Below are 21,540 nucleotides of genomic sequence, written 5' to 3' on the forward strand. Positions count from 1 at the left end.
CTTCCCGCTTGCTGCGCTATGAAAATCGACAGAAGCTCAGATGAAGAACGATCCACTCATAGTCAAAGATGCTGCAACTGGCCAACTTAAATAACTCGCTGCCGGTTTAAATTCCTCATTTTAAATGAAGTTTTATAAAGCGATTCATTCAAGTTTGGGAGGAAGGGAATTGAGGGGTGGGGATGATGCAAAGGAGCAACCTACTGAGTGCACTTTCATTTGGCGACCCATAGCATACAATGTGCAAGCGCCTAGTAAGGCCTTCCTGCTAAAAGAAATGAGCAACAACTGCAGAAAGCCTCTGAGACACAGAAGAGCAGTCACACTAGCATAGCAACTTGCACCTAATCAGGAAGGAAGAGCAGTGGCATAGTGGCACGGGTGGACTGAATCTAAGCCAACGGAAGCCACAAACACCAGTCTTCCCTGGGCGAGGCTCCAAGGGCAGCCACGCTGCCTTTCAACTCGGAAATAAAACATTCTGTATCGTACTGAGTTGGATGAGACGGTAGGAGAGTGGTCACATCGCACACCTGCCGCCGGGTACGTCTGTGAGGTCAACAGTGCGGTGTCGTGTTGGGTACTGGGCAGGTAAGTTCGTGTGAACGAAAACGAGAAGAATGCATATGGGCGTTCCGCTGCAGAAGTGGAGATGGAAGAGCCCATCCATTGTGAAGTGAAGGGAATAGGAACTATTTGTCTCGCGGGCTGATTCACTGAGAAAATTAGGTCAATCTAGCTATGTGCTGCTGGGGGTGAGAACGCTCTGTTTCGTAGCTAAGTCTCTACACTACAGCTACAGTGGGAGACATACCGTGTGTGAGCAACAAATGAGAAGCCAGAGAGACATGTAAGCTGAATGAAGTGACAGGAGGCACGTTATGTGTCGTGCTGTAGAGACATGACACACCGTACAAGCACAGGCAGCGTCACGAGGCTATAAGCAGGTCTCCACTTACTTACCTGGGGGTGGACTATGGACTGAAGAGCTGGGAGCTCAGGAGAAGAGTTGAACTCAGGGTCTGCTCCATCCTTGTGGACACAGAACTTTGAAAGGCTAAAACACATGAAGAATGCACAAGATATTGCAGCTTTCTTAAGGAACAGTTAACTCTTTGATGCCCAAGTGCCTCGAAACAGCTGGGCTGGGCTCCTTCCTTGCAGGGTGTTCCAAGAGAGTGCTGTGGGGCAACTGCTCCTCCCCTCCCCAAGGGCACTGTTCTGTGGAACTCCCCAGGGCTCCATCTTGTTTCCCTCCTGTTCAACATGCACACGGGATTGATAACTAGGAGGGTATAGAAAAGGGCAACAAAATGATGAGGGGTATGGAATGGTTTCCATATGAGGAGAGATTAATAAGATTGGGACTTTTCAGCTTGGAAAAGAGAAGACTAAGGGGGGATATGATAGAGGTCTATAAAATCCTGACTGGTGAAGAGAAAGTAAATAAGGAAGTGTTATTGACTCCTTCTCATAACACAAAAACTCGGGGTCGCCCAATTAAATTAATAGGCAGCAGGTTTAAAACAAACAAAAGAAAGTATTTCTTCACACAACTTGTGGAACTCTTTGCCAGAAGATGTTATGAAGGCCAAGACTATACCAGGGTTCAAAAAGGAACTAGATAAATTCATGAAGGATAGGTCCATCAATGGCTATTAGCCAGGATGCGGTCCCTAGCCTCTGTTTGCCAGAAGCTGGGAATGGGTAACTTGGGATGGATCATTTGATGACTACCTGTTCTGTTCATTCCCTCTGAAGCACCTGGCATTGGCCACTCTTGGAAAACAGGATATCGGGCTAGAGGGACCTTTGGTCTGATCCAGTATGGCCGTTCTTATGCATCCTCCTCCGAGGCCCTGCCCGCCCTCAGCTCACTCCTCTCTGCCCCCTCCCCCACGGTCCCCACCTCTCCAAGGCTTTCCCACCTGCCACTCCCTCCTCACTGCCCCCTTCCTGGAACAGGGGGAGCCACCAGGAGGTCATAGGGCTGTGGCCCCATCACTTTTTCCTGCCTTAGGCAAGCGATGGGAGGGCACCACGGCCGAATATCTGGACAAGTAATGCTCTTGTGTGAGAGCACAGGTCCTCGCAGCATGTCAACATTGTGTTTAAAAGTAAGATGAACAGAAGAATCTGGCTGGTGAAGCCTGTCTGCTACCATCCAACTCCAAGGAAGTAATGCAGATCTCTACAGCAAATGGTGGAGCAGCTCCATTTGAAGTTAACGATGATCTCAGTACTGGCTATGCAGGTCCCTACGTTGGCGGTACTGATGTCTGCATCGATGGCGATCCTGATGAAACTGTTGAGGTAGTTGACTAGGGTGAAATGCTGATTGTACTGTCATCTGTACCAACAGCAACAAGAGGTCAGTACTGGAAGATGTAACAGAGGTAAATGCAGTATCAATAGACATAAGTCTTTTGCAGCCAAAAAAGCTGTTGGCATCCAGGGGACCAAAATAAGAGGCACAGCCTCAGTAGGTAGAGCAGGCAGTACTGGTCCCAGTGGTGTGGGTATAAAAGTAGCTGAACGGACTTGCGTACAGAGAGTACATGAAGGTGGTACCAGAGTTGGAATGATCTTGAATGCTGAAGGCACCTGTCTTGATGGCCTTGTGCTAGAAGCAACAGTGTTGCCTCTGCCGGTTGGTACCAGAGAGGACTGTTACTTGTGTTCTGACTTCAACACAGTACCAGAGGACTTGTGTCTTTTACTTGACTCGTCACTCCTGGGAGTTGTGGGTGAAGACTTTTTCAATCTGGCCTCAGCCTCCAACAGAAAACTGGACTTCTTTGGCTTTGATGAAGCCACAGAGGCAGAAGAAGAACTCCTCTTTTCCCCAGATTTCACCTTAGGCACCAGGCAGCTGGAAGAGCACTTTGGTAGATGAGCTTTCAGCCTCCTCATGAGCAGGGCCATTAGAGTCTGCAGAGGGATGTGTTGTCTTCCGGAAGATCTCCAGATTTGTTAGTTCTTGAAGGAAATGGGGTGCAAATAAGGCACTTGTCCCTCACATGCCTTCTCCCAAACAAAAAATACTGTTTATAATTTCCTGGCATTACAGCCTTGCAAGTTGAACACAGCTTAAATCCCGGAGATCTCTGCAGTGTGACTGAAACACCAGCAAAACTAAATTATCTATAATCTACCACAAAACTAACCTCAGGGCCCGTCTACACTGATGCCAGACCAAGCTATGGGGGTGTGAACTGCAAAGTGCTCCGTGTTCTGCTCTAACTGTCCCGTGTAGACCTTCCTGGTGCTGGTGCGAAATGAAAGGCCTAGTGTGCGTTAACATAGTCCTCACAGAAACAGGATTCCAAAACAAAATGAACAGTAACATTGGGAGACCAGGTGAAAGTCCAATCTCAAAACAATGATTTTTAAAAAGTATTTATTTTAGTTAAATCATGATCTATAATTGAGTTCCTCAGGGGTCATGAATGGGGGGCATCATGGAAGAAAGGAATTTGAATAAAGAGGGGGTAGTAAGAACGAGGAGTTTGAAGAGTAAGGAACAGCACAGAAGCTGTAAATAGATGGGAGAGACAGTAGCTGGGAAGGCGGCTTGTGTGGAGGGAGGAGAGTAGGAGAGTGAGAAAAAGGTCATTTTTAAAAGATACTCTGTATGTCAAACAGGAGTTACTTTGAGTACGTTCTATGGCCTTACGTGAAGAGGTCTTTAAACCCCATACTGAGCACAGACAGAAGAGGGAGGAGAGCCTCTCCGGTTTACAGACAAGCAGCTTGACCACCTCCCCATGCAGAGGCCAGAGCTCTGAGATCTGCACTGAGAGCTGCAGCCAACAGAGGAAACAAGGCCTGCTATAAAGAGGAGAGTCCGGAGAAGGAAAGGGAGGCTGAAAGGCCTAGGACAGCAAAGGGGTGACACATTTGCACCAGGCTGCCCGCATGAACAGAAGTGAGAGCCCAAAGCAGACTGCTAGACTTAGAGTTGAGGGTCCAAGAACTGCCCTGACTGAGGTCAGACTAAGGAGGGACAGTCAGGAGCAGCAGAGTCCCCTTAAAAGACCACATCAGGAGCTGGGGATGTCTGTGTTATGCAGGTCAGACTAGATGACGACAGTGGTCCCTGCTGGCCTTGGAGTCTATGAATCTAAGCAGAACTTTGAAGGATCAGAAGTTTGAATATAACGTGAACAGTGAGAAGGTGGCGGTGAAGGGAGTGGAATAGTGGAGTGACATGATCTGAGTGTCATGCAAGGAAGATCCATTTTGGATGGACTGGACAGGGGCAAAGTGACAGGCAGGGAGACCAGAGAAGAGAAGGTTGTAGTAGTCAAGGTGAGAGTTAACCAATTTAGCAGTTGGTCTAACAAAGAGAGGATGGACTTTTGGGTATGGTAAAGGAAATAACACTGTATGGTTTGGTGTGTGGATCCTTTCTGATACCCAGGGGCTAGTGGTGTGCGCATGTGGGAAGGAGACAGGAAAGAGTGTGAAGTATTTAAAGAGTCTCACACTGCACAGTCGTGAGGGCCTGGGAGTTTTGTGTCCAGCATGAGGGAGGAAGAAAACAAAGGGCCGGATTTTGAACACATTCCAACCAGGACCCCAACGGTGTGTTCCGAGTACTGAACTTCATAGTAGCATGTGCCATGGAATGTGACAGGGCTGTACGTGAAGGTTAGCCATGCAGTCAAACTTAGTAATTTTCCCCATATCGGTGTGGTGAGAGCAGGGGATCTCAAAGTGAAGTCAAACTGGGCAGAAGAACCACTTCCACAGGACGTTATTTATGTTGCAAATCACAGGGTTCCCAATCAGAGAGAAGGGGAGTCCTGGAAGTGCAAGGAAAATGGAAACTCTCTCTCATATCCCTACTGCAGCCCTAAGGGAGCAGATGCCAGGGGCATGTGGCCTGGTGCATATCCCTCTCACAGAGGAACAGTTGGTTCATGCTGGTGTTTCAGAGGAGGGTTATAGAATCATAGAATATCAGGGTTAGAAGGGACCTCAGGAGGTCATCTAATCCAACTCCCTGCTCAAACCAGGATCAATTCTCAACTAAATCATCCCAACCAGGGCTTTGTCAAGCCTGACCTTAAAAACCTCTAAGGAAGGAGATTCCACCACCTCCCATTCCAGTGCGTCACCACTCTCTGAGTGAAAAAGTTTTTCCTAATATTCAACCTAAACCTCCCCCACTGCAACTTGAGGCCATTACTCCTTGTTCTGTCATCAGGTACCACTGAGAACAGTCTAGATCCATCCTCTTTGGAACCCCCTTTCAGGTAGTTGAAAGCAGCTATCAAATCCCCCCTCATTCTTCTCTTCTGCAGACTACACAATCCCAGTTTCCCATCAGCTCTTCCTCCTATGTCATGTGTCCAGCCCCCGAAAATTTTTGTTGCCCACCACCCGCCCGTTCGCTAGACTCTTTCCAAGGTTTTTCGCACACCTCTTGTGTCCATTTGGGCCCCCACACAAACAGTACTTCAAAGAGGCCTCACAATGTCGAATGAGAGAATGATCACCTCCCGACTGCTGGCAATACCCCTAACCTTATACAGCCCAAAATGCCAATTACCTTCTTGGCAACAAGAGCAACTGTTGACTCAATATCCCAGCTCTCTCCACTGTCACTCCTAGGTCCTTTTCGCAGAACTGCTGCTAGCCATGCGGTTCCCAGTCTTAGAAAAGTGAATGGGATTCTCCGTCCTAAGTGCAGGACTCGCACTTGTCCTTGTTTTAACTCTCATCAGTTTCTTTTTGGTCAGTCCTCTCATTTGTCCTGGTCCTCTGACCTATCCCTACCCTCAGCATATTCATCCACTCCTCCAAGTTTAGTGCATCTGCAACTGCTAGAGTGCAAGCCACGCCATCTCTCCAGATCATTAATGAAGATATGGAACAAAACAGCCCCAGGACGACCCCTGGGCATCCCACTTAAATATACTGGGATGGAGTCGTATCCAGTTGTCCATGTCTTGGCTTTCCTACTGTCCTCAACTGCATAGAAGTAGGGCATACATTCCTGCTCTGCCGTTTTCTCCTCTCCTATCTATCCCTATCCCTGGATGGCCTGGCCTATGTTGTAGTCGCTGGTGCAGAGAGAGGCGGAGGGGAAGCAAACAAAGCACGGTTTCCTAGACACACATAACCTCCTTCCACGTACAGTAACAACCATGCTCTCACTGCTCCCTCACTCACAACCAACACCCCTTCCCTAGGTAAACTATTTCAGGCTTGACATTAAAGTCAGTTTTATTTTAAGACCTATTGACATCCTGAGATACCTGGAGAGCTGTGGGGAAACTGTGTAGCAAAAGAGAATAAGCACCTCAGATATAGAAATCAGGTTTCAGCCCCACCATATAGAATAAGAGTACCGAGCACTCTTCTGCCTTCAAAGCACTTACCAAACCCTAAACTCATTAATCATCATCGGCACCGCTGTGAGCTAGGGTGACTATTACCCCAATTTGTACAGTAGGAGACGGATTACAAAAGTTAAGTCACTCCGTCAAGGCCACAGAGGGAATCAGCACAAGAGCCAAGATTAGAATGCAGAAGTTCCTGGCTCCCAGGCCCAAGCTCAGACTACTAGGTCATGCCTGTCTCTTCTGGAGGTAGATGTTGGATGGCACTGCCATCATTCAGAGAGAACAGCTGGAAGGCATGAAGGGAGGTGCAACCTCGTCACAGTGCATGATGGAAGGATAGAATCCCCTACAGTTTCACTAAAAGATACTTGGATACGAAGAAGTCGTCTCTGCCAGTTGACCCCTACGGCAGAAGTAAAGAGTATTTTCCTCATGTGTTTATATTAACCAGCCAGGCAGTAAAGATCACCGCTTCTTACCCAGGGCAGTTTTCTGTCAACATGCTGTACTGCAGAGGTTTCATGACATGGTGCCCAAGGACAGGTAAAAATCTAATGAGAGTTGGGTGGCAAACTCTCAGGACAGCAGAGCCCTTTTCATGGTAAGGCAGTCTCAGATACCCAGTTGCTTCCTGCTTCTATCTGAAAGCTCTCCGATCCCAGTCATGTTCTCAGACCTGCCTGTGGAGCTTCCATGTATTCCAAAGGCAAGTGCACACCCCTACTGGAGAACAAAGCTTAGTGTTCTGCTTTTCAGTCAGAGTGCACAGAATTTTTCAAGACCACAAGCAGAATTTTCAATAGCAAAGATCCCATAAGAAATTTTAATTTAAGACAGTCCTGCTGGAGCAGGGGTGGGCAAACTTTTTGGGCCAAGGGCTGCCCTTGCCGCACCTCCAGGTACCTCTCCCAAAGCTCCCATTGGCCGCAGTTCCCCGTTCCCGGACAATGGGAGCTGCGGGGGCCGGTGCCTGGAGGTAACGCTCGGTGCCCTCTGCCCCCCACACGGGGGCCAAAGGGATGTGGTGCTGGCTGCTTCTGAGAGCGGCACGGGGCCCACAGTGCAACAGGGGGCAATCCCATGGGCCGGATCCAAAGCCCTGAGGGGCTGGATCCGGACCGCAGGCCGTAGTTTGCCCACTCCTGCATTAGAGAGTTCTAGAAAAGATGTTTTCCTGGTAGGTTAAAGAACCTCTGGAGGTATTTACACACTCTTAGGCAGTTTCCAAGGTTAAAGCATGGCATGCTCGAACACACAAATGCATTGCTTCAGTCTCCTAAGCACTTTTACCTCCACTGGGGTCACAGAGGGTGACTTGGGTGTCAATTTCATACACAGCACACATCATGCCAGGAAACCTCTGCTAGCGTTAGTTGTACTCACTCTCTGCCTGATGTCACTGTTGACAAGTCTTCCACCTGTATCTCAGGGTTGGTGTAGCCAAGGTTTCCTGCATAAAAATCCACTTCCTGAAAAGAACAAGAATAAACATTAATAAAACTATATGGGCACCTGATGAAGGACACACATCAGCAGGGTTAAGGAGCGGGTTTTTCCCCTTAATCACAAGTCGGAAGGAAGGCTTTCTGCTCAGCCAGCCAGCAAATGAGACATATCAGTGGGGTCTATTGTTTAATAAGACCCCACTATATGAAATACCGACCAGATCAATCAACTGAGACTAGATCTGCAGTTCAATCAGAATGGAGAAATGAACACCAACCTCAGTTTCTTTGGACCTTAAAAAAAGTCCCTCAGAAAAATTTTCACCAGACCCAAACAGCTGGATTAAAGAAAAAGTTATTCAAATATTAAATACAAAAATCTCTGTTAAATCAACATTGATGTTTCAAAGAGAAGTGTGCAAAGGCCAGGAACTGCAACAGTGAAAGTTAATGCTACTCCTTTGGACAAATGTTTTTGTAGATGTACATATATCCAAGATAATATATGATCTGGAATTTACATTTTACATTATGGTGTCAATATACAAGAGGGTTGAGTTAATAAATCTTTTAAATCCCAATAACTGGATTAAGGGGATGGCCCCCCAACCTACCCACCAACCCAATAAATAAATAAATAAACGTCACTATGCAATGGAGATGGCCAGAATACAAAAGCACCAAGATTGGTAGGTAGCCATCAGAGAAGACAGGCTTGGTTCTGGAAAGCCAGGGCTGAGACACCTCAGTTCAGTTCACTTTTTCCAACTCATTTGAAACATGAACTACCACCAAGCCAGTCTTCTCCAAAACTGATTTAGCTTGTAGGTTTCATGGAGACTTTAAAGAAAAGCTTAATGAAAATCACTACAGTCGATTTAAAGTTATGATGGCAAGATTGTTAAAAGTGATAGTGACTTTGGGTGCCCATTGTGACATACCAAGATGCAATTCAGACCAGCCAGGGGCTATGTCACCGCTGCCCTGCAACCTTGGGTGCCTTACAATGCCTTGCTGCAGTAGGTCCAACCGGGGCCGCTTACAAACAGCCTTCCAACATACGTCACACCCTGAGCGTCTGTGTGAAACTGCAACTTCCCAGCCACACTACACTCTGGCTCTCTCCAGCCTTGGTTACTTCTCCAGAGCAACCCCAACACTGCCCGATTATCCCCCAGAAATGAATATCTTGCACTGCCCAGCCCTCTCCGGACAGTCCAAATATATTAAGACTATTATTTCTTTACACAAATCATATACACCAGCTTATTACTTTTAAATAGAGATACCCAGACACTTTAATTTAAATACACTGGATTGGGTAAAACAATAAAGAAAGTTTATTAACTATAAAGAGAGAGATTCTAAGTGAGTACAAGCAATGAGGCATAAGAGTCAGAAATGGTTAAAAGAAAAATAAAAGATAAAACGCTTTTTACTGCCTAACTTAACAAACTACATTAGATTTAAAGCAAAGTTCCTCATCACATGCTTCCAATAGCCATACTGACCAAACCTCTAAGCAGGATCCCTACCCCAAAGTTCAACGGCTGCTTCTTTTGTCTTTTCAGATGCAAAGAGTGAAACGGATAGGGAGGGAGAGAAGTGTCATGGGCTGTTTGCCTCTCCTTTTATAAGTGTCTGTCCCCCTCTTGAAAAGCATTTTCAGTTGAGACCCAGAAGACAAAGAGTCCGTGTGGAAGGATGTTCCCTCCTGAGTTTTTTCACCGATGTATGGTCATATGAGGGTTTCTTTTTGTTTCCTCCATTCCCCTTTATGCTTGATGATTCTGTTTACTGCTTAAATGCAAATTAAGGCAAGTCCACATTCCCTTGTTTAGGATAGACCTGTTTGCCAACTTCTGCCTGGGCTGGGCTGTGGGATTTGGAACATGTGCTAATAACACCATACAAGAGGAATCTTATAACTTCACATACAATGTTGCTACCTATATTTCACCATGACAATACTGACCAGCAAGTTATGGGTTTTAAATGATACCTCACAAGGCATAAAGGTACAAAGATTATTACACTAGTGTGTAAGGTGTGAATACGGGGGTGCATTCTGTCACACCCACTTTGGGAAATTTTGAAGGGGCTTGCTCTTCAGAAAATTCTGAGCACCCAGCCTCTGAAAATCAGTCTCAAGTCAGGCACCCAAAACAGTAGGCACTGAAAATCTTGGTCTGAATGTCTTAAGTCCTGGTACCATCTTACCTTCTGATTAAAGGAAAGCAAAACAGAATACTTCAGAGCTGCCAAAACTTTTCAAAAATGCTCATCTTAAATTTTAAATGTTCATACCTCTAGAACTATTGAACCGTTTTTTAAATATCAAGACAAGTTTGAAAATAATTGGCTTAGTAGATTTTAAATATATGAACTTCTTCAAGTCAACAAACCACTTTGGGAGCGTGCAATTACCTAGCTGTTCACATTGTATGAGCAGGCTATATATGTCAAATGAGGCAACAGGGAGGCCACAGTAAGAGACAATCTCACACCAAGGCAGGAGAGATTTAGATCTTTTCAGAGAAAACCACCTTGTGGCTGAAAAGAGCTGCTCTTGGAGAGATCCAAGCAAGACTGGCCATTACAGGGCACAGCTATTGGGAGTGATTAGGGCTCAGTGTATACAAAGAAGGGGTTTCTCAATGCTGAGTTCAACCCTACAATCTGCTATCCAGTTATTGCTCAGTAACAAAGTGCGACATCTTCTCCCTTAACAGAGTTGGGTGAGAAATGTGTTAGTGACAAAGCTCTCCAGTTTTCCTCTCATGTTGATCTGTATAATCTTTCATCACTAGGGAAAGTATTCTGTTGTCCTACAGACAAAGAAGCTACCCATTAAGACAAGAGGAACACTGATCATCTGTTGCATCACACATTCTTGGAATACATTCTCTGCTATGTCCACAGAATGCAAACACGAGTGAACAACAACGCAGGCCTGGCAACACCAGTAAGGTTAACAAAGGACACATCTCAGGAATTTTCGGAGCAACACTCTCCTAGAGGAAAAAAAGCTTTCTAAAACCCACTTCATTCATTCTAGTCTGTAAGTCACATATAACCATAAAGGTCACATGACACCTGAACAGAGTAAGGCAGGGGCGGCCAACCTGTGGCTCCGGAGCCACATGCAGCTCTTCAGAAGTTAATATGCAGCTCCTTGTATAGGCATTGATTCTGGGGCTGGAGCTACAGGCACCAACTTTCCCATGTGCCAGAGGGTTCTCATTGCTCAACCTATGGCTCCGCCACAGGCCCATCCCCTACTCCACTCCTTCCTGCCCCCTACCCTGAACCTGCAATGCCCTCGCTCCTCCCCACCAGAGCCTCCTTAATCATACAAAACAGCTGATCAGGAGATGTGGGGAGGGAGGGAAGGCACTGATCGGTGGGCCTGCCAGTGGGTGGGAGGTGCTGGGAGCAGGGTGGGGAAGCTGATATGGAGCTGATGACGTATTACTGTGGCTCTTTGGCAGTGTATACTGTTAAATTCTGGCTCCTTCTCAGGCTCAGGGTGGCCACCCCTGGAGTAAGGCATAAGGGCTGACCAGCAAAAACAAATGGAGGCAGACCTGACAGCTAGTAAATGGGATGAACTCTCACAAGAGGAATACTGCACAACACAGCCATAAACCCCTCTTTGGCTCAGAGCATCACGTAATAGGACACAGTTCTTTAGTCTCCTCCATCTAGGAGGGCAGAAGAATCTGCCTTAGATTATCCAAAACCCCCTCCCAGCAACATAGTGGTCAGAAAACTTAGCCTCCACCTCTGCAGCAACATAAAATAAATATTACCGCCATGACTGTGTAGTGCTTCAAATTAACCAGATATCCCAAACCTACCATACATGAATAATGCCAGGGTACTCTTTTCACAGCTTCCACAGCCTTCGCTGCACATTCCAAGGTCAAGGCCATGCCTACACTACAAACTTTTGTCATCGCAAGTTACACTGGCATAAAGCCACCGCACATAGTATATTGTTTGTGTGCATACCTACTTGACTCCTTGCACTGGTGCTGTGCGTACTCACCAGGAGTGCTTGTGTCAATGTAGTGCGGTGCACCATGGGTAGATATCCCAGCATGTAACCCACCACCATCCAGGAAAGTTTTGGCAATGAATTGCACAGGGTGACAGGGAGCAAGGGATCAGCTTACCAGCATGCAACTGTCTCTATTCCATAGTCCGCTATATCCCACAATTTTCACACCAGTTTTCAAAATTCCATGAACTCATGCAGCCCCCCTTGGTACCACCATCTCTGACAGAAGCACGGGGCATGTACAGCTCTGCACTATTGTCATAAGCACTGCAAGCACAGGACGCACAATCCTCTGGAATTTGCAGAACCACAAGAATAACCAAATCAGCGGGGGAACAGGACGATTCCTTGGAGGACAGACTGCTGTGTGACACAGCGAGACTCAATTAAAGGTTGATGGTGGTGCTCACGGAGCAGCTGCAGATGGTGGAGCGCTGCTTCTGGGCCCAAGAAATGAGCACGGACTGTTGGAGTTGCACTGTAATGCAGGCTTGGGATCATGAGCAGAACTTTTGGATATGCAAGGCCGCATTCCTGGATCTGTGTGCCAAGCCTTCCCCAGCCCTCCAGCACAGAAACAGCAGAATTTCACAGCTGCCCTGACCGTAGAGAAGCAAGTGGTGATTGAACTGTGGAAACTTGCAACGTCAGATTGCTACCAGTCAGTGGGAAATCATTTTAGAATTGGAAAATCCACTGCAGAGACCGGTATCATGCAAGTGTGCAGTGTCATTAATTGCCTTCTGCTATGCAGGACTGGGACTCTCAGTAACATGCAGGCCATAGTGGATGGTTTTGCAGCAATGGGATCTTTGAGCTATGGTGGCGCAACAGACAGCACACATATCCCTATTCTGGCATCAGAAGACCTTGCCACAGAGTACATCAACAGAAAGGGCTACTTTTTTATGGTTGTGCAACCACTGGTGGATCACCAGGGATGCTTCACCGATATCAGTGTCAGCTGCTCAGGGAAGATGCACGACACTCACATCTTTAAAAACACAGGGCTGTTCATAAAGCTGCAAGCAGGGACTTTCTTTCCCAACGAGCAGATTGCCGCTGGCAACGTTGAAATGCCAATAGTGATCCTTGCCAACCAAGTTTACCCCTTGCTCCCCCAGCTCACCACTCACCTTCACAGCATCAAGCAACGCTTTAACTACCACCTCACCAGATGCAGAATGACAGTTTAATGTGCCTTTGGTTGCTTGAAGGGACTCTGGCACTGTTAACTCACAAGATTTGACCTCAGTGACAAAAATATCCCAGTGGGTACAGATGCCTGCTATGTCCTGCATAATATCTGTGAGGCAAAGGGGGGGAAGCTGCAGCTGGGGTGGAGGGTGGGCAGGCATATAGCAGCTGCCTGCTGAATTTGAACAGCCAGACACAAAGGCTATTAGAAGAGCTCAACAGAGCTATACGGCACAGGAAGGCTTTGAATAAACACTTGAACAGTGAGCCGCAGTGGTGTATAGTTCTCTATCTAAGCCTGCTGTTTTGGGGCCTGTTAGGGATGGTGTGGTCCTTGGTGGACATGTATGAATATAACATTGTCCATGCGGCTATTAATTTGGCAGCGCTTGCTGTACATTTATGATTATTACACTGTGTTTGTCACTGATCCTATGAGTTGTGTCACACTACACAGTAACCAGAAGGGAGGTGCTTTCAGAACTGCTAGACATTTTACAGCGTATGTTGTGAACTAATAAAGATGAATTCTTTTCCAAATAATATAACTTTATCGAGTAACAAAATCAGTGCAAAGAAAAATCTGTGCAATTTAAAAGCAAATAAATTAAAAACTTAATAATTTAATAGACCAGAAGTTAACAATGGGAAAGAACATTCATGTCCATTTTAGCTACACATAAAGCTACCATGTCTTTCACAGGTCAGCCTATGTGAAGCTGTGGTTGTCCTTAATGTCCTCCTGCATGGAGAGGCAGAGATAGGGCTGAGGCCCCTGATGCCATGTGGAAGTTGAGTGGTAGGGCAGAGAGGTGCAGCAGTGGAGTTCTCCATGGACTGCAAATGGAGGTGAGCCTGGGATTGTTGAACCTGTAGGTTCCACAAGAGTCTGCAGCAGCTGTGTTTCCTGGTGGAGAAGGCCCATTATGTCCTGGTGCATCTTCCTCTCCTTTTCCTGATGAGACACCTGGGCCTTTCTCCGCTCCACTCTTTCCTTCTCCAGGCTCTCTGCAATGTTCATCCTCCAGGCTCTGTGCTCATGGTCTGAAGCAGCACTGACTTGCAGGATCTCATTGAACATGTCATTCTGAGTCCCTATCTTTCTCCTCCTTATTTGGTTCATATATTCTATTGGTGTGGAGGGGAACCTCTCCAGGCCACAACAGCTGCAGATAAAACACAAAAAGGTACAATTGTCACTACAGTCAAAACAGAAAATGAAAGTTAATATTCAGAACTCCCTTCCCTTGGCTCCCCTAAAGTTTTAAGCAAGACATGCTTATTGACACTTCTGCTTCAGAGCACTTGTCTGCAGTGCCACTCACAGCACCAGCCACAATGACTACGGCCCTCCAGGTGTGAGGGAAATGAGAAGGGAATTGCTAGGTTGCATGAAACTATAAGTATAGGGCAATGACACTGAATACTGGCACCATTTTCCACACGTGGTGGTGACTTTAGCTGATACCTCACGCCTGAGGGTAACAAATACACAGAGAGCACACCTGCTACTGGCATCCCAAAGCTACCCAGGCCCTTATGCTGCTAGTCTGTGTGCTGCAATTGTGCCTGCTGTAATGGGAAATAAATGTACAGACTTACCAGAGGGTCATTCTCCTGCATTGGGCTGGCTTGTGCTCATCTGCTGGGACTGACTAGACTGCAGTGGAGTCTCAAACAGGTCCTGGCTCATGGCACAGCTGGACTCCCAGGTCACAACTCCTATCCTCCTCTTCCTCCTCCTCATCTTCAGGGCCCTGTGGCATGGACTCCTTGGAAGTATCCACGGTGGTGTGCAGGGTGGCAGTGGTGTCTCTGCCAGGTACGGCATGCAGCTCCTTGTAAAAGCATCAGGTCTGCGGCTTGGCATTGGATCAACTCTCCGTCTCCCTGGCCTTGTGATATGCCTGCCACAATTCCTTTGCTTTCACACTGTACTGCTGCTGATTCCTGTCACACCCCTTGCAATCTGCTCCTAGATGTTGATGTTTCTATGGCTGGTCTGTAGCTGTGTCTGCACAGCCTCTTCTCCCCACAGACCCCAGTGATCCAATATCTCCTATCTACTCCAAGTCAGAGCCTGAATGGAGTGTGTAGCCATCATGGTCAGCTGCACACAAGAAAGGTGAGCTGTTAGGTGTGTTTGCCAAGCTGAGCAATCAGGATAAAGTGTTTCAAAAATCCGCAGGGCTTTAAAGGGGCAGGGGGCCTTCTGGTCTCTGTGACCCCTGGACAGTGGAGCTCACAATTATGCCTAAAGCAGTCAGTGTCTGGCATTGTGGGAAAGCTGCTGGAAAACGTTAGGGTTGACACAGGTAACACAGTGTTTACATTCGTGCTGCACCAACATCAATACATCAGCCATGGCTCAGTGCTGCTTGGGGAGGTGGTGGTGTGTGGCAGGTCGCACTTAAAAAGCTGCAACAGCACAGCTGCACTGCTGTCGCGCATCAGAGAAGATGCCACCTATGCCAACAGGAGGGCTTCTCTCATTGGTGGAGGTACTCCACCTCCTCGTGAGGAGGTAGCTATGTTGACGAGAGAAGCCCTCCTGTTGACATAGCGCTGTCTGCAACCAGGGGCTAGCTCAGCATAGCTCTATGCTCAGCGTGTGGTGTTTTTAATTTCCTAGTGTCTCCTCCCTCTTCCTTTCAGTTTAGCTAATCTCCTCACAAAGCTACCCTCTTCCCCCCAGATATCATGGCACTAGCCTGATATATGCCATGCTTCACGCTGTGTGCACTGCTTGTGTCTAATATCCCTTTCCACTCATCCCTTGTCTCGTCTATTTAGATTCTTTGAGGTAGAATCTGTCTCTTCTTACACTGTTTATACAGTGTGTAGCACAAATGGGGCTCAGATTTCAGTTATGGCCTCGAGACACAACCAAATAATAAATAAGAACATATGCAATGTGAAGTTAAACGTTCCAACGTCTGGAAGTGTGCGCCGGAAGCGACAATTGTAGCTTTACCTTGTGTTCAAATGCATTAAAATGCCATCTTTATTTACATTACCGTGTACTATTTTTCATGTCTCCAGATGAATTAAGGATGGAGAGAAGTCAAATAATTCATTTCTTACAGAACATCAAAGCAGTTCTAGTAACAGGTAATTTAGCTGTACGGGACTAGGTAAGAGACACAAGGAATTGCCTTCCTGCAGAAGAAAAGACGAGAAATCTCCCAATTTATAACATAACCCAAAAGGATTTGTAAAATATGGAGACATGTTTTAGTAACAGAGTATAACACACCAGTGCACATGTTTTGATAAGATCCCTGAAACTCACCTTTGACTCTGGTGTTAAATTTAAGACTATGGGGAATCACTGGCTACTCTCCAAACATGATTTACACTCTTTCTTTCCTAGATGGAACAACTTGCTACGTGGTATTCCCAAAATGATGCTTTCTCTGTGCTAGTCCAGTCCTGGAGCCTTGTATACCTCTGTCAATGGACTTCAAGTATAAACTGCTACTCCTGTTTGGAGCCCCACACAACTCTACCAAAGTACCTCAAAAATCCTGCCTTCAGCACCTGCCTAACATCCTGAGCAGAGATTCTGGATGAATCTGGATTTCCCACTGAAATGCACCAAAACATTCCGCAGCAAACAAAAGGTTTTTTTGAAAAAGAAAGGCTGAAAGCACAATCAATACCTGAGTGGGCCTCACCGGGGGAGGACAAGACTCCAGCTGTTTGTTGACCTCTTTCATCTCTTGTCGGGGTCGCTGCTGCACAATGTACTCATAGGTGGTCAATTTGTTCCACACTGGGATGAAACAAATAGACATTTCAGCATGTGGAACTCTGTCTGCTTTCTCATTAGGAGCATTAGAATTACTAGGCTGCTTAGTTAAGTGTGGATGCACACACAGCAAAGTCTACTTTCCCTTTGAATGGCAGAAGGAGCTGGTAAAAATACTACAATCATTCTGAAAATTGTACTTCATTTGCACAAAGAAAGACTTTTTAAATCCTCCTGACCCAGCCAAATCTAAACCAACTTTCACTGTGACACTGAAAGGCAGCAACTTTCAGATAGGGAATATTCCTTGCTATACTTCAGCTGTTGCTAGAGCTTGCCATAAACAGGCCACAAGAATAATTTTTTTAATATTTGGGAAATTGTATTTCCCCTGACCCAGTCTTCAAAATATCTTCGACGTCTATATACAAATGCAAGAAGTATGGGGAACAAGCAGGATGAATGGAAATCATGGTATATGAAGAAAATTATGACTTAATAGGCATTACAGAGACTTGGTGGGACAACTCCCATGATTGGAATATCAGCATTGAGGGATACAGCTTGTTCTGAAAAGACAGATACGGGGGTAAAAGAAGGAGGTGTTGCATTGTATGTCAAGAATGTATACACTTCCAAGAGGAAGTGAGCAACAGACCTGCTGGAAGGCTCTGGGTGAGGATAAAAAGGGAAAAGAATAGTACTAATGTTATGGTGGGGGTCTAGTATAGACCACCAAATCAGAAAGAGGAAGTGGATGAGTCATTCTACAGCAGGTAACAATATTTTAGCTAACATACTTCAGCTAGTTTTAATGGGGGATTTTAACTTCCCTGATATCTGTTGGAAGACTGTTACAGTAAAACATGATATGTCCAGCAAATTCTTAGCATGTGTAGGGGACAATTTTCTGATCCAGCAAACTGAGGAAACAGCTACTGGGGGTCATCCATTTTGAATCTGGTTTTGACCAGAAAGGAGGAATTAGTTGCGAATGTGAAGGTGGTTGGGAACTTGGGAGGAAGTGACCATGATCTGATAGAATTCAAGATCCTATGGAAAGCAGGACATGAGAACAGCAAAACAAGGACACTGGACTTCAGAAAGGCAGATTTCAACCAACTCAGAGAAATAGCAGGCAAGGTTCCATGGAAAGCCCAGTTAGGAAGAAAAGGAGTCAAAGGATGCTAGCAGTTCCGAAAAGATGTAATACAAGAGGCTCAACATCAAGCTATTCTGATGCAGAGGAAAGATCAGATGAGCCACAGGAGGCCAATGCTACCTAAAAACCAAAAAGGATACATACAGGGAATGGAAGGAGGGGCATGTCACCAAGGAAGTATACATGGGAATAGTGAGAGTATGCAGGGACAAAACCAGGAAAGCCAAGGCAAAGAATGAGTTACAGCTGGCAAGGAATGTTAGCGACAACAAGAAGTTCTTCAAATATGTTAGACAAAAAAGAAAGATTAAGGACAGTGTGAATCTGCTGCTCACTGGAGAAGATGAGCTGGTAATGGAAAATGCTAGAAAAACAGAGCTGCTCAATGCCTACTTCGCTTGAGTCTTCTCACAAAAAACAACATGTGATTGGATGACTAGCAAAGTCATCACAGACAATACAGGGAAAGGGATGCCAAATGGGATAAGCAAAGACTATATCAGAGATCTTCTGACCAATTTGAACGAATTCAAGTCAGTGGGGCCTGATGCTATTCATCTACAGAGGGCAGGACAAGAGGCAATGGGTTAAAACTACAGCACAGCACATTTAGATTAAATCTCAGGAAAAAAATCCTAACTGGAAGAACAGTAGGACAATGGCACAGACTTCCTAGGGAGGTTGCGGAAGGTCCTTCACTGGAGGTTTTCAAAAGGCAGCTGGAGCCAGCTGTCTTGGATGGTTTTGAGACAACAAATTCTGCATCTCGGCAGGGGATTAGACTAAATGACGCTTGTGGTCCCTTCTAACCCCATGAATCTATGATTCCATGAGCCTAATCCCAATAAATCAGCACCACCTTGTGGAAACTGTGCACAATACAGTAACCACATAGCCTGCATTAGATCTGCACTTAACTAAATAGATTCTAGCCATAGGGAACTTTTTCTGATACAGCCACATCATTTATTTAGTTTTTAGTCTTTTCTATATTACTAAAATGGCCCTTTCATTTTCCAGCTGTTATCATTATTCCAGTACTGGTACACTCAACTTCCCTTCCACTCTGCTACCACTGACAACTGCAGCTTGCAAGGTAGATCTTTCTGCTTATGACTGGTGAAAACCAGCAGGGAGTTGTCAGCTTCATTGTTGCTGGAGACTGATTAAAGGGTACTTGGAGAGGTTCTCAGTGCCATCTTTACTTTTAAATGGGAATGCACCTCCTGGATGAGGCAGAAGATGGGAGAGACTGTAAGTAGCCTCTCCACTGTGCGTCCATCTACTTCCTCCTCCAAATCTCACTTTGGGCAAATGCAGTGCAATTTTCACAATGTTTATCAGGGGAACACAATCAAGAAGTTGATATTCCTAATGGAAAAGGAGTTATACAGTTCTTTTTATTTAAATAAAAGGCCTGTGTTATTATAGTAACCAAGAGACTCCAATGTGTTAACAGTTTAGTTAGACAGTTTATTGTCTCCTTTCAGCCTTAAATTCAAGAAGCCATCACTTGAATTAAGGACTTAGCGGCTACTGCCCAGTCTTAAACCTTTTTCACAGGGTAGTTCTGGAGAAGGTTACTGAAATGGTTGCAGAAGGGTAACTCTGAATTCAAACCTGGGTAGAGCAATGAGAGAGCATCAGTATCCTTGGTCAGTGATCTCCTTGTGATAGACAAGTCAGGTGTTCATGCTCATTTTATTAGATCTATCAGCAGCCTCTAATACCATTAACTGCAAGTGCTGCTAATCCACCTGGCAGAGGTGGCACTTTATTCATTAGTGGCTTCATTCCCTCTTTTTGGAGAGGTACAGTGGGCAGCTACCCATCCACCCCAAGAAAGATGGACCAGTGATGATTCCTAGAGAGAATTTAGGCAAAGGCTCTGAGGTGTAAAGAGTTGTCCTACAACTGAAGAACTCCAAAACTAATTTGAGTCTTAGAGACATCATGAAATATTAGTTTACAGACCTGCAGGCCGGATGGACCAATAGGTACTGTGTTGTGCTGTCTCATCACAAACCAAGCATTTGCAGGGCCTTTTCTCTGTGCTAGATTCTGAACTGTACCAAAAGAATCTTACTTAAGTTAGAGAACATTTCAGGAAAAACAAGCAAGAGACAAGGATTTCTTCTATTCATCCTACAGAAGGCAGAGCAAAACCACAAGCTCAGGAGAGAGGCAGGAATGCCAAGGTGTGGGCCAAAACCTCTGTGCTTTCATTGGTGCTCTTGCACAATTTGTGTGTGTGACACAGGTGAAAGCCCAATGCGTGTATGGCATAAAGTGAAGAGAGAATCAAGTGGACAGTGCAGTGCAACCAGACTTCGATACCTACTAAGATAGATGTGAAAGATCAGCAGGTGGCCTAACAGGATCACAGTCAACAGGCCCAGAAGAATGAGAATCCCAGCTAAGACCAAAATGGCAGGAGCTTGGGTCTCGATGGGAGCTGCAGGTAGAAACACAAACCAGATGTCCGTGTCGTTCTTTAATACTGAAAAAGAGAAACACAACAATGGAATGAAAGCACAGCAATAGCACACATCAGGAAAGGAGAGTGAGCAAGTTACAGTGGTGGGGACAGATGTGGGGCAGAGAAGTGGTGAGGCCAGAAAGTAAGGAGCTAAGAGGTGGAGGAAGAAGGTGACTGGGCCAGAGAACTAAGAGGGGGAGTAGAAGGTAAAGGAATGAAAACAAAGGAACTGGGGGGAAACAGATTGTCCAGACATTAAACACCACTCACTAATAAAACCTCATAGCTGGAAATACTGTAATTTCGATAAAAAGCTAGCTATAGGCCTGATCTGCTGTCCTGAAGCCCCAGAGTGCCTCTGGATCTTGCAGGCTGTCTAAGAACCCCCTTGGAGAGCAAAGTCATTGGGCTCAGGAGGGAATCATTGGGGTCACAGAGATGGTTGCAGTCACATAATAGTTTGAGGCAGGGTAGAGAGCTGGAGGCTACTCTTGCACGTGAGAGCCCAAAGGAGTCCAAGCCCAGCGAACAGCTGAAGCCCAGGCATTTCAGCTGAGGCGCGGATCAGAAGCAGCTCTCACCCAGAGAGTGGCCAGATACCTTCAAAGTGCTGGTTGGTGCGCAGCATCATGGGGTTAACGAAGAACTCCACAAGGACATAGAACGCAATGAACAATAGGAGGACGAGGCCCAGGATGGCAGATATCACGCTGTTCAAAAAGAGCCTGCCAAGGAAGCATAACAGACCTCAGCATCTTCAGAGCAAAACGCAAAACCTGCTCCTTCAACAATACCACATACATACAAATAAACAACCCATCCTCTACTGACTGGAAGAAAAAGACAAAGGCAGTAAAACAGCTTTGTATACATGCCATCATTTTAGTTTCAGAGTGGTAGCCGTGTTCGTCTGTATCAGCAAAACCAGCAAGGCGTCCTTGCGGCATCTTAGAGACTAACAAATTTATTTGAGCATAAGCTTTCGTGGGCGAGAACCCGCTTCATTAGCCCACAAAAGCTTATGCCCAAATACATTTGTTAGTCTCTAAGGTGACACAAGGACTCCTCGTTGTTTTTGTATAATTTTACT

At 45.9% G+C, this 21,540-nt stretch overlaps 2 protein-coding genes across 6 annotated transcripts in view; both read right to left on the reverse strand.

Annotated features, from left to right (window-relative positions):
• Positions 1 to 21,540, reverse strand: part of ZDHHC1 (zDHHC palmitoyltransferase 1) — a 95,381-nt gene that overhangs the window by 3,872 nt on the left and 69,969 nt on the right. The gene's annotated exons all lie outside the window — the stretch shown is intronic.
• LOC116829712 (palmitoyltransferase ZDHHC1-like) overlaps positions 1 to 21,540 on the reverse strand; it is a 28,041-nt gene that overhangs the window by 1,454 nt on the left and 5,047 nt on the right. Inside the window, exons 2-6 of the mRNA XM_075073821.1 lie at positions 21,051 to 21,175; positions 20,313 to 20,471; positions 16,721 to 16,833; positions 7,737 to 7,822; positions 964 to 1,057 (exon numbers count right to left, since the gene is read on the reverse strand). Coding sequence (XP_074929922.1) covers positions 964 to 1,057; positions 7,737 to 7,822; positions 16,721 to 16,833; positions 20,313 to 20,471; positions 21,051 to 21,081 — 483 coding nt within the window. The 5' untranslated portion in view covers positions 21,082 to 21,175. The remainder of the gene's footprint in view (positions 1 to 963; positions 1,058 to 7,736; positions 7,823 to 16,720; positions 16,834 to 20,312; positions 20,472 to 21,050; positions 21,176 to 21,540) is intronic.

The sequence above is a fragment of the Chelonoidis abingdonii genome, chromosome 19, assembly GCF_003597395.2.
Source record: "Chelonoidis abingdonii isolate Lonesome George chromosome 19, CheloAbing_2.0, whole genome shotgun sequence".
Lineage (NCBI taxonomy): Eukaryota > Metazoa > Chordata > Testudines > Testudinidae > Chelonoidis > Chelonoidis abingdonii.